Here is an 11,953-nt window from a genome sequence, read left to right as displayed (position 1 = left end):
GGCTAAATTATGGCTGAAAATGTCTGATACAGTGATCTGATAAGTACAAAGAAGAGTTTCTCTGATACTAACATTTATTCATCTAGAAAATCATTACAAATATGGAATGTTGTGGTAACCATGGAATTTTAAGAATACATTATGATTTTACAGGCCAAAATCAAAGTAATCATAAGGTCAATAAATTATTTGGGAGTGTTGCCAAATTATTGTCATAAAAAATAGAGATGAAGAATAGACATAGCACAGTTTAATATTGCAGATTACAGAAAGAATAGCTCCTATCAACATTTACCTTTAGTGTCTTCAAAACCTGGTGGGTACAGAGGTGACCTAAGTAGGCTGAAAGATCATTTAAGGCCTGACTTAACTTAAACTTAAAGTCCATTAGTATCGACAATAGTGTTTTATATTATACAGCTAGTAAAGCCTTAATAAACCCACTGATCATTCATTGCTGTTTTCCTCTGGCACATTTTCATTTAATGGCATATTTATTCTCAGTTTTTTAATTTTATAATGTCCGGCAGAATGGAACTTCATAAGGATGTAAAACAGGGATCCTTATAGGCACAGTAAAATAGACAGGAATTAATTAACAACTATTAAAATATAGGGACAATGACAAAGCCTTTATTAAACAGTGCAAAACTTTACAGAGATACAGACATTTACAGCATTTGGTTTTACATAAAAAAGTGTTAGCTCAGGTCAGTCCCAATTATTAACAATGACTAAAGACTGCAAAACACACACGCGCACACACACACTCACACGCGTACACACACACACACACACACACACACACACGCACACAATTTTACACCCTCTGCTCTCATTTCTTTCTCACAAATTGTTGTTCAGGACATAAAATGTGGGGAGACTACAAGCAACCTACTACTGTAATACATAAAAGGTGCTCTACCATGAAACAGTTGGTTACATGCATCATTTAGAAACAATACAAATTAATAAGCAAACTCCAACCTCAAGAAAAATCTGTATAAGATACTGTAACCTAGTTTAAATGATGCGCAGCAATATTTATTCTAGGATTAGAGATCTAAATTTATCCATATATCATCCATGGATTAAAACTGAGATATTATGTCATGAACTGCTGATAATGTGAAAATTCCTCTCTGACAAAGTAACACAAAAAATATGTGTAATACCTGCAATGGTTTCATTTTCTTTGCAAATTCCTGTAGTCAGTGACTGGGAGGAGTGGTTTACCCTTACCTCTAGAATAAAAGTGATGAATAGAGATACTTCATTTAATATTATTTACAACTAGTTTACAGTTTATAGTCATTTTAGAATGTGTGTAATGCATTATAACTGTAGAATTATTAACGTTTCCTTTTGTTTTAAATAACACATATGTACTTTTAACCTGGCTTGAAAGCAGCTGCTGCTGACAAAGATGTTTACTCTTGTGGGTGTCAGTAAACAGAGCACAATATAATGCACGCACCAATATGTAAACACATAATTTGAGCACGATGAAATTATATTAAAACGGCAACTGTGATAAAACCAAATGAAGGCTTTATGTTTACCAAAATGCTTCATCTAGCATTTCAGAAGCTGATTTTGATACTGAATGGCAGAAAATGCTGCTTGAAAAGGAGCCCTTTTATCTCCAGTTACACTGAGAACAGACATCAACAGGACTAATGTAAAAGACAGGGTCAACTTAAAGTATTGACCTGTGTTTCAGTGTAAAAAGTGTCTCAGGAGTCCAAAAAACAATCTCAAAGAAACACTCAGAAATACTGCATGCCATTTCATACCATGATTATGGGGAAGTTTGAAGATATTGAACACCTGTACAAAATAATGAAAATTCAATGGTATCTTTACAAAATATCTGGTATGATTTGATGATTTGAGGGCCAATAGAACAGGTATATCATAATATAAAATTTTAATGTTCATTATCCCTGACCCAACTTTGTGTCTTTTCCATCTATATCTATACTATCTATATCCCTGAATATTTAGCTACAAAACGTTTTATGTGATTTTCTGTTCCTTGCCCATCTTTGCCATCTTTCTTCACTGTAATCTATGTTGTGAAGCAAACCAATAAACAAATTTTTTCTTTAAAAGACAAGAAATCACAAAGATGGGTTCTAACAAAACTGCTGTCAATTCCCAGGGTACACCAGGGCCAAATGTAGCCTGTATATTTTAGTGTTTGTGATAGTGACACAAGGCTGATATGGTTGGATTCCTGAGGCATTTTTTTTGAGGGATCATGGTATGCAGCAACATTTCGGCCTCAGTGTAAGTTTATTCTCACCCTACTTTGCTCCTTTGAGTTCCCTCACAAAAAAACATGTCACATCCTGAACATGGTGTCAATGGAATTGAAGTTTCTTTATTTTAAAGTCGAGAAACCAATAACTAACAGGGTGGAAAATTACTTCAGGCACACACAGTGAATTATGAAAATGCAAAAAAAAAAAAAAAAAAAAAAAGTTCTTCCTAATATATAGCCTATCAGAGAGAGTTTAACATGGTTAACTGTTATCTTATTATTTAATGGCGTATAGGTCTTGTAGAAGAGGATAACTTTACACTGGGGACATGGTAAAATTGAGCACATGTACCATAAAAAAGGGCAGTAAAGTAAAACATGTATTTTTAATGTGCATTATTCTGTGTTAATGTGATGAAGAAGACCTTTATCTATAATTTAAGCCATTAAAAAAAAAAAAAAAAAATGTGACACATCTTAAAGGAAATATGAGGACAGGGCATATATTAAAATATTGCTGCATAACAGGAATGACCCGGGTACAAAATGTCTTTGGTGTGTGTTCGTGTGTGTGTGTGTGTGTGTGTGTGTGTTCACATTGTGCAGCACTTGTTCTTGTGTGAATTAGAGTCTTTGAAGCGCAGTCTCTGCTTGGATCGATATTTCTCCAGGTAGGTTAGCTGTTTACTGTTGATGGCTCCACGACGCTTCCTGAAATACACACAAAGACAAAATATATAAAAACAAAAAGACAAATAATGCATGATGGAAGGTATAACCCTATCCTGATTACCCTAATTCTTCAAATGGCTCTACCGCGTGCGTTGCTGTCTGCCTAATTGTCTTCTTAATATCACCACCAGATGGCATTAAAGAAAGACAATTTCATTTCTGTATACATTGTGCATAAATCGTGTTTGTGGTAAGATGTATTCTTAAGCCATGTTAAATATTTTACATATCACACAAAGCTTTTTTGTGTATATCAAAAACCAATACTCTTACACCATGATATTTGTTATTTCTGCATGATGAGGATGTAGTTTAGAAGTGTACTCACTGTCTGATAAGTTGAATAGCATCTTCATACTTCATCCCACTCTCTATCAGAGCCAGAGCAACCAGCACAGGAGCCCTGTATGCATGCATAAACACACACAGAGTCATGTCCATGTGTTATGAGTCTGATGTTTGAGTAAAAATAATTATTCCAGCCATTTTTTTATAAAAATGTGACACATCTTAAGGAAATATGAGGACAGGGCATAAATTAAAATATTGCTGCTTAACAGGAATGACCCGGGTACAAAAATATCTTGTTTGTGTGTGTGTGTGTGTGTGTGTGTGTGTATTAGTGTTAGCTGGTGTGCACATAGTGTTCAACGCATATAAGAGAGAGCTCAATGCCACTAAAACTACAAAAGGCATCTGATCTTATCATCCGATTATGTTGCTGTGCACAGCATAATCATATGCATGCGACAATAACTATGGTGACCTAGTTTTATAGCAGAAACATGATAATGTTAATCCCTGCTGTGCATAGGTGGTGAGTCTCCCTCTCTTGTAGTTCCAGTTTAGACTTTTTTTTTTTGTTTGGTTGGTGTGTCTCTCACCTCCCCAGCCCAGCCACACAGTGAACGGCCACGCAGCATCCTGGATCCTCCTGAAACTTCTTCTTCAGTAGACTCAACCAATCATCAACCAGCTTACTGGGGGGCGGGGCTCCATCATCAAACGGCCAATCCTGAAAGAAAAGCAGTTACAAAGTTATAAGCAAACAGTGACAGTACTACTGGCACTGTGTGTGTGTGTGTGTGTGTGTGTGTGTGTGTGTGTGTGTGTGTGTGTGTGTGTGTGTGTGTGTGTGCTTACCACTACAGTAATGCCGTCTTTCTCCAACGGTGTTTTATCATAGGTAATATCACAGACTCGAACTACTGTGGTGGCACCAAATCGCTTTAGGTCCTGAGTGGGACGACAGTGGTAGGAGACTATTTTCACAACTTAGCCAAAACACAAGTTGATCAATTCAATTCAGTTATTTTATTTGTTGTTTATTTGAATAGGGACAGATACAAAAAACATAGATTATTACATAAAGAACAATCCGATGCCTGTATCACAGTGTTTATAGCCATGGCTAATTTGCAACACCTGTCCCTAGATGGGCTTTTAACAGTTAAAATAATAAAGGAGTCAAATTTTCACAGTGAATACAATAAAAGGTCCAAAAACCAGTTAACAGCAATAAAAATAAGTGTAGTAAATAAACACATTCACTCGGTCTCACACAATGTGAAAATTGTTAAAATGTCATGTCATCAGCAAGGGAAACAACACATGTAGTTTATACATGATAAATGTGTATTTATGTGTTTTATTAACGTTTTTTTCAGTAAAGCTTTTCAGTGGACTGATGGGGGTATGTTATCACACAAACATTTCTTACCTCTATGAAGGAGCTGAGTGTGCTGTCTGTGGGGTTGTGTGTGATCAGGAATCTCATGTTTTTGTGGCACAGTTCCACTGGAGCTGGACGGTTCATGGTGACCAGCGTGACCTTTGATATCCCAGGAGGACCTCGGACCTTTTATGTCAGGAAAAATTGTACTGTATATAACTAAAAATTTAACATGGTGTCAAATATTTGAGCCAAATTTCAGGCACATTTTTATGCCCCTAAGACATTTGCATATAAAACACCAAAAATTGCACCACATGAAGTTATGGAAAATCCCATCTTTGAGTCATCTCAAAGTTAAAATGTGTTTTAGTGAATACAGCACATGCGGTTTTCTGGATTTGTCTTATTCATTTCCCATTAAGTATCACTATTGTATCTTTGACACCACCATGCCTTTTTAACTGAAGACATTTTGACATGTAAAAAAGTGAAAAGCACAGGTGTAAATGATACAATAAATGATGGTGGATTCAGTTTCAGGGTCCTATTATTGTTCATGCTGGCTCACTGTGACACTGTCACACTGGCTTACTGGGACACTTGAATAGAACAGAGCCATCGCTGTTGTACTTAGTACCACATGTGCTTTTCCTACTATGACATGTCAAAATGTCTGCTGTGAAAAAAACAAAAACGGTCAATTCAGCATACCATGACCACACACCACAAGCTTCACTTCTCCAGGGTGCATTACTGCAACCTTTTTTTTTTTAAACGCAACCAAACCTGTTACAAATTTAAGACATCTCAAGATTATCAAACGGTCAAGGTCACATATTTACAGTCCTTTTCTGTAATGCAATATAATATAAGCACATCTACTGTAGTAGTAAAGAATGTAATACTGCAGTTCAAGGCCCTACAACTCCACCAGTTTGGTTTGCTTGACCTCAAAGCTCAAACAGACTGCACTTGCTTGACATCTGCCTCCGGCTTTGGTCTCGCCTGTTAAGGTGGGACATCAACCTCAAATAATTCCCATCATAGCTCTGCCCAACTTAAACCTGGTTTAATCAGCCAGAACAACTGAAAACACCAGTCCTGTGTAGGATGCCAAAAGAAAAATTTTATGAAAAATTATCATATTGTCATATCATTCACTGATGTTGGATTTTATGAATGTGACTGTTAAACTTCAGTGCTAAGGGCACTTCTTCGTTTAAAAAAATATATCTTACAATAGAACAGTTCAGGGGCGATTCTAGGATCTGACCTTTAGGGGGGCTCAGGCCCTAATGAGAATGTGACACGGATACAGTGCCTTACAAAAGTGATAACCCCCCCCTGCTAAATCATTAATTTCATTAGCCGATAATCTCTGAGCTAGCTACTGAACAACAACATCAGATAACGTTTTTTGACACTATTAACACTATGTTGGAACTAAACACATAAGTCACAGTAATGATGACCAATTTGACTAAATGCTCTAACATTCAGCAATTTTCATTGCTTACGTTTCAATTTGGGTTCTAATCTGCGGCATGAAATTACCAACTTTTTCTCTGGGGACTACCAACGTTACACTTTACAACCGCACTCCTGCTCTCCCTTTGACAGATTAGATAGAGATTCAGCTAAAGGCGGGGTTCTGGCACAACCACCTCTGATTGGTCAAAACTATGTTTCTGTTAACCCTTTGCTTGAATGGGTTACAGGTGCATAGCATCGGCGACAGTGACAGCCACACAGGGCATTAAACCTGTTTCAAGCCCTTTGAACCTGTAATAGTTTGTCCTCTGTCACTAACAGACAAGTTCTCAAACTCTTACTTGAAGCACTACAATTAATAATAAAAAAAAAAACACATTGTTTTCATTATTATAATTGTTAGGGGGAAAACAGGAAACAGGGGAGAGAGAGGGGGAAGACATGCAGCAAATGGCCGCAAGTCGGAATCGAAGTCTGGGACACTGCGGTAAGGACTGAGCCCTGGTACATGGGGCGCACGCGCTACCGGGTGAGCTTCCAGGGAGCCCCGATAAGGGCACATCTAAAATCACAATACATGCATACTACATTCAACACAGTAATATTCAGTTGTATACTGGATGTAAACAATAATTATAACTATCAATGGATCATTTCTTTCAAGTTTCTCTTGTGCAATGGCATTGATCTTGCTCACATTTCGAATACGACACGGGATGTGAGTGTATTTTAGAATGGAATTTTTATTTTGTTTTAATCAATCTAGTTCAGGGATGCCTAACATTCCCTACAGACACTATTTTAGTAAGAGTACTGATAAGTACTATTTGGGTGATCATGCTAGTAAAGAAATGGATAAACTAAGCCAGTGATGAGTAGGCATAAATGCGTGACTTGCTTGTCATAGCTTGAGTACTGCGCATTCATAAAGCTGTATAGCATGCAGTACAGGAATTTTGCATCAACAGGTTTACACTTTGTAAGAACACAGGAGAGGCATATCTGCCAAAATAATTATTGTATATAAAACTTAAAACCATGGAAATTAACCAAAAGCTGATTTAGTTCACACTGACCAAACAAAAAAACTATCACAGAATAATATAGTCATGCCAGAACAAATCAGTAATGTGCAAGAGGTGTTGGTGAATCACTATTTACCTTTAGCTCCAGCTGTAGCAGGTAGCTGCTGTGTCTTCAACTTATATCAGGTCTCCAGGTAACTCTGGACTTCCTGTCTTTTGCTGAACTTCCTGTTGGAGACAGTTTATGAACAGTCTCCTAAACAGACTGTTTATTTGTTCCCAATTCTGAGGTCCTGTTGTCTTGAGAACAGTTTCACTCCATCAGTTGACTGTATCCTATAGTCCAGGAAGCTACAGTGTGTCAGCTCTCTCTGTGTCCGTCTCTTAGTTTTTATCTCTCTGATCTGCTTTAGTCCTTCTCTCTTTGTCTCTTAGTTCTTTAGCTCTCTGTGTCCTTCTCTCTCCAGTTAGCTTCCAGTGACGAGGTTCCACGTCTTACCCCATGAGCTGGCTGGTTTTAGAGGGCAAGGGCCAATGGTCTTTCAGGTATCAGGGCCGCAGGACTGCATGGTGCAGCTTCATTCCAGATAGACTCTAAATGTGTTGGGCGTGGCAGTAGTCACCACTCCGCCGCACAAACTCCATCAACCAGCAGTTCTAAAGTACAAAAGATATAAACAAAATGTAATTTTTTTAATTATCAACTTTCAGAAAAACAATAATAATAAAATGTCAATAATTCAGCATTTGTTCCAATGTTCCAAACATAGTATGTGCGAAATCCGCCCATACTGTTTGGCAAAATCTACTAATGACAGCCTAAATCAGTAATGTGAAGTCCAACAGCAGGGCAGATGATTGGCTGATGATATAGATAAACACACAAACACACACATGAACATGTTTGTATATATACAGATTTTAATGTTTTGTCATTGAACCCACTTAACAAAATTATAGCATTAGTTTCAAATAATAAATCAAATTGACAAACACTTTGGCATTAGTTTCAAATATTAAATCAAATTGACAAACACTTTGGCATGCAAAAACACAGTCACTAGTGAACTTGAGAAATTAGCTGGTGCTTGTAATTTTAAAATAACCGGCCAAAGATTGCCAAATATCAAGAACAGCTAGCTTATGCATACATTATATTCAAGACTGCTGATATTTGCAAGTCCTGATTCTCCCTTGTTTAAGAAGTCAGTTGTATGCATACATATACACAAGCATACACACACAATGAGTCCACTATCACTGTATGCAGTTACTGAACAATGTACAAAAGTGGTCCTATACTTGCATGGAATAGACAAGTAAGCACAGAAACAGATGACAGATGCAGCATGAGCTAGAAAATCTAATACATGATGTGGCTCACAAAATATGGAAAATGTTATTAGATTAGCCTGCACAATGTCAACCAAATTGAATTTGGTGTGAAAAAAAGAGATAGTAACCCAGTGTCCTACTTAATGTATCCTAGGAGGATTGTACTGTAAGTGTAGAAGAGTAGTAGCTGTAGTTCTTCAACCTTTCGGACAAAAGACCACACATTGTAGTACAAACTGTAAAACAAATAAAAAGGAAGGTTAGCTCACTTGCTACTTCAAGTAGTCCTCCTACTAGGGCGAGAATGATGTCAGATCATTACTTCCTGAGAAGTGCAACAACAGCTTTGGCATATTTTGTGCATGCAAACAGCTGCTGTTGATCAGATACATATCTGCACGTCTATGAGATGTTTAAATTATATTTAGTTTGAGCTTTAAAAGTTAAAATGAAGGCCTATTTAGCCAAGATAACATTGTGTCTTAAATTTGTGTTTAACAGCTTCATCCTCTTTATTCTCTGAAGTAAAAGACATTGGGCTGAACTCCAGTTATGTAATGTGCTTTGTTATTGGTTCAGTCTATTTGTAGAAAGTTCTCGTCTGCCGCATTCTGTCCAATTAAATATTACATAAATTAGTGAAAGGATACTGGGACACTGCTAGAAAATTAAAATGCAGTTTCTTCAAAAGTCATCAAGTTTAATATTCTGCTTAGTAGGCAAGCAACAATAAAAAAAATAAAAATAAAAAAAGATGACAGAAACCTGTCTGATAAACCTATTAAAGTCTTACATAGTTAGTTAAACGTATGGGACTAAATATGATAAGTGTTTTACCCAAAGCAGGAATAGAAAAACAAATGCTGATCACGTTATGGACGACGGGCAGAGTGAGTGAAGGAAACATAAAGGAAGGTGATCAAAGACGTTACCAAACCAAACATTCAAGACAAACAACAAGGGAAAATCCAGAGGTACTCTGGGTAATCCGTCGTCACCTTCTCATCTCAGCTAACAATTCACACGCGCACACACACACACACACATACACACACACACACTCTTCATAATCACATGCCGACTTACTCACTAACTCTCCCAGAAGAGTGCAGTCTATTCCAGGTTGTTGACTATCTATGATTAGGAATTTATCCTTTGTTACCACGGTTACCACTAATCAGGATAGAGGTCAATCCCATCCAGTCAATTCAACATCTAGAATGAACATTTATTGTGAGGTTTTATGAGATGCCATTTGTGTTTTTACAGCCTCATGTAACACAAGCACAACAACAATTTAACTCCATGAGACACACAGGATAAAAACAAATGTGTATCACACAAAGCAACATGACAGAAGGCACTGTCACAGACGTGACAAAGCAGTAAATTCACTGAAACCTGGAGACACAACTGAGTGACTTAAAATAAAAACATCATACAAAAGCATAAAGAAGCATGAGGGAAATGGCTAGACGGTAGCAGTAATTCCAACTAAAACTGCAAGCTGAATCTTCCCTGTTACCCTAGAGCGCAGTTTATAATCTGACTTTTCTGTTCCACGACTAAAACAACTTTTGAATGTACACGTTCCACCAAAACAAGGTCCTTCCTGAGGCTATTTTGCAGCAGCACCACGGCTTTTCCCGGTCCCTAGCACCACCCAAGACGATGTGATTGGTTTAAAGAAATGCCAATAAACCAGAGCACGTTTTTCTCCCATCCTGGAATGCTGTGTGGACTAGCCAGACCCTCCTCCGCAGGGCTGTGGTGGAGGAAGGTCTGGCAAAGCGAGATTAGTAGTAATGACACCAACAAGGCAGGTTAGTAGTAGCCTGAAATAGGATCAATCCTGTTTCCGCGCATTCATCTCTGCTGCCTTCAGTTAACAATTACTGAGGAGGAATTCTGCAGCACCTTTTTAGTCAACTCTAAAAAAAAAGATGTGTTAAATTATCTAAATTTGAGTTGTTTTTAAAACAGTACAGCCTTCCCTCTTACCTCAGTGCTCAGCTTGGCTGCCGAACATGAAAATTCACAAACCATAGTAAGTCCTGCAAAAGCAACAGCCCTGAAACAGTGTGAGTGCTGACATACAAATAGCTGACTGGCTGTTATAGTAAACCCCTGTAGACACTGAATACCTGCAGCTGTATTTATAGCTGTATCTATACCAGCAGCTGATTCTTTGGCACACCAAATCTTTGTGGAAGCAACAGTCTGCAATTCTAGTACACCCCTGTCTTGCCACTGACAGCCTGTTCCAGCAAAGAAGTATGATTATAACTTAATTAGTATCTCTAACTGTGGAAATGAATGTCTATGTAAATTCTCCGTCATTGTATCTACATTTGTTATTTGTCACATCAAGTTGTTGTTCCTAAAAGTTACACAACTTGCTGTGGCTGTGTGACACCTTCAGAAACCTTTCCCAAATACTATTAATTATGATAATTAGAAGAATGAAGGAAGCAACAAAACAAATACAACACTCCACATTGTCCTTACCTGCTATGCAATGTAATTTCCAACAACAGAAATAACAGCACTTCTTCTGCCTCTTTGCCAAAGTAAAGTCCACCTGCTTTTTCTGCCTCTAGAAGCTGAGATGTCTGGTAGTCAACCAGCAGAAAATGGCATATTCATGCAACAACCTGCTGCTCCACAATAACACTGAACTATCCACCTCTCCCTGTACCTCTTGGCCTCTCAGTATCCACGGTGATGTCTGTACTGTATGTGCCAGTTTGTAGCTGTAGCAGTGCAGAGTGCTGGGCTGAGGATCTGCTGTGAGCTGGTCTAATCAGGCTGAGCAGCCATCTGACCCTGACAGCCCTGTCACTACCAGAACACTCTACAGTTAATGCTCTTAGAGGGAGAGGAGAAGAGCCTTACTCCCTCCTCCTCCTCCTCCCCCCCTACTCTTCCTCCCCTTCATCCACTTGACTCCTTTTTCCCTCCACTCTTCCAGGGTAAAGAAGAGGTGCTGTCCCCCCTTCCTCTCCTCTCCTCACCCTTCCTATAGGCTGATGATTACAAGGATAAGTCAAGGAAGTCTGTGGTCTCACATACAGTGCAGTGCACAGTAACAATATAAATACAGATCGGTGTTTTCAGTTCATCTTTCTCTCAAATATAACAACAAATATTGTGAAATTGTAGGTCCAACGTAGCCTGACAAGCCAGACCCACATCAAGATGTTGACCCTAGCTGCCGCTAGGGTGCGTCTAGATTTCTAGACTAGGTCCAACGAGTAGTTTCTGCCATGACACGACTGTCTAGACCTTGTCTTGTTTTCCTTTCCTCCCTCTCTCCCCCCTTTTCTTCCCTGTACCAACTAAAAATAGATGGTCCTTTGAGCTACCAGCTAGATTGGACAAGTCAAACCTTTCAGTCCCAGTTCATGGAATTAACTTTCTCCTTAACTC

The 11,953-nt window shown here is 38.2% G+C and overlaps 1 protein-coding gene across 4 annotated transcripts; it reads right to left on the bottom strand.

Annotated features, from left to right (window-relative positions):
- Positions 1–613: 613 nt before the first annotated feature.
- Positions 614–11,476, bottom strand: LOC114557294 (protein tyrosine phosphatase type IVA 3). 4 transcript variants are annotated; one of them, XM_028580718.1, is made up of 8 exons: positions 11,033–11,476; positions 8,665–8,760; positions 7,326–7,846; positions 4,719–4,856; positions 4,142–4,234; positions 3,883–4,013; positions 3,327–3,401; positions 614–2,977 (listed from the first exon to the last, which is right to left on the bottom strand). In XM_028580718.1, exons 4-8 carry the CDS (start codon positions 4,812–4,814, stop codon positions 2,860–2,862), a joined length of 513 nt encoding a protein of 170 aa, XP_028436519.1. In that variant the 5' UTR covers positions 4,815–4,856; positions 7,326–7,846; positions 8,665–8,760; positions 11,033–11,476; the 3' UTR covers positions 614–2,859. The 4 variants fall into 4 exon arrangements, with proteins under 4 accessions (XP_028436519.1, XP_028436518.1, XP_028436520.1 ...); XM_028580717.1 differs by lacking the exon at positions 8,665–8,760; XM_028580719.1 differs by lacking the exon at positions 8,665–8,760 and having other exon boundaries at positions 11,223–11,476.
- Positions 11,477–11,953: the final 477 nt, after the last annotated feature.

This window comes from Perca flavescens, chromosome 6 (assembly GCF_004354835.1).
Source record: "Perca flavescens isolate YP-PL-M2 chromosome 6, PFLA_1.0, whole genome shotgun sequence".
Classification (NCBI taxonomy): domain Eukaryota; kingdom Metazoa; phylum Chordata; class Actinopteri; order Perciformes; family Percidae; genus Perca; species Perca flavescens.
Note: the sequence above shows the minus strand (reverse complement) of the source record. Positions and strands in the feature narration are given on the sequence as shown.

Excerpts from the sequence above, each read along its gene's own strand:
- LOC114557294 (XM_028580718.1), bottom strand. The coding sequence starts at position 4,814 with ATGAACCGTCCAGCTCCAGTGGAACTGTGCCACAAAAACATGAGATTC. Across the intron at positions 4,235-4,718 it reads CACTCAGCTCCTTCATAGAG|GACCTAAAGCGATTTGGTGC; the intron begins GTAAGAAATGTT and ends CGTCCCACTCAG. Across the intron at positions 2,978-3,326 it reads GCTATTCAACTTATCAGACA|GAAGCGTCGTGGAGCCATCA; the intron begins GTGAGTACACTT and ends TGTGTATTTCAG.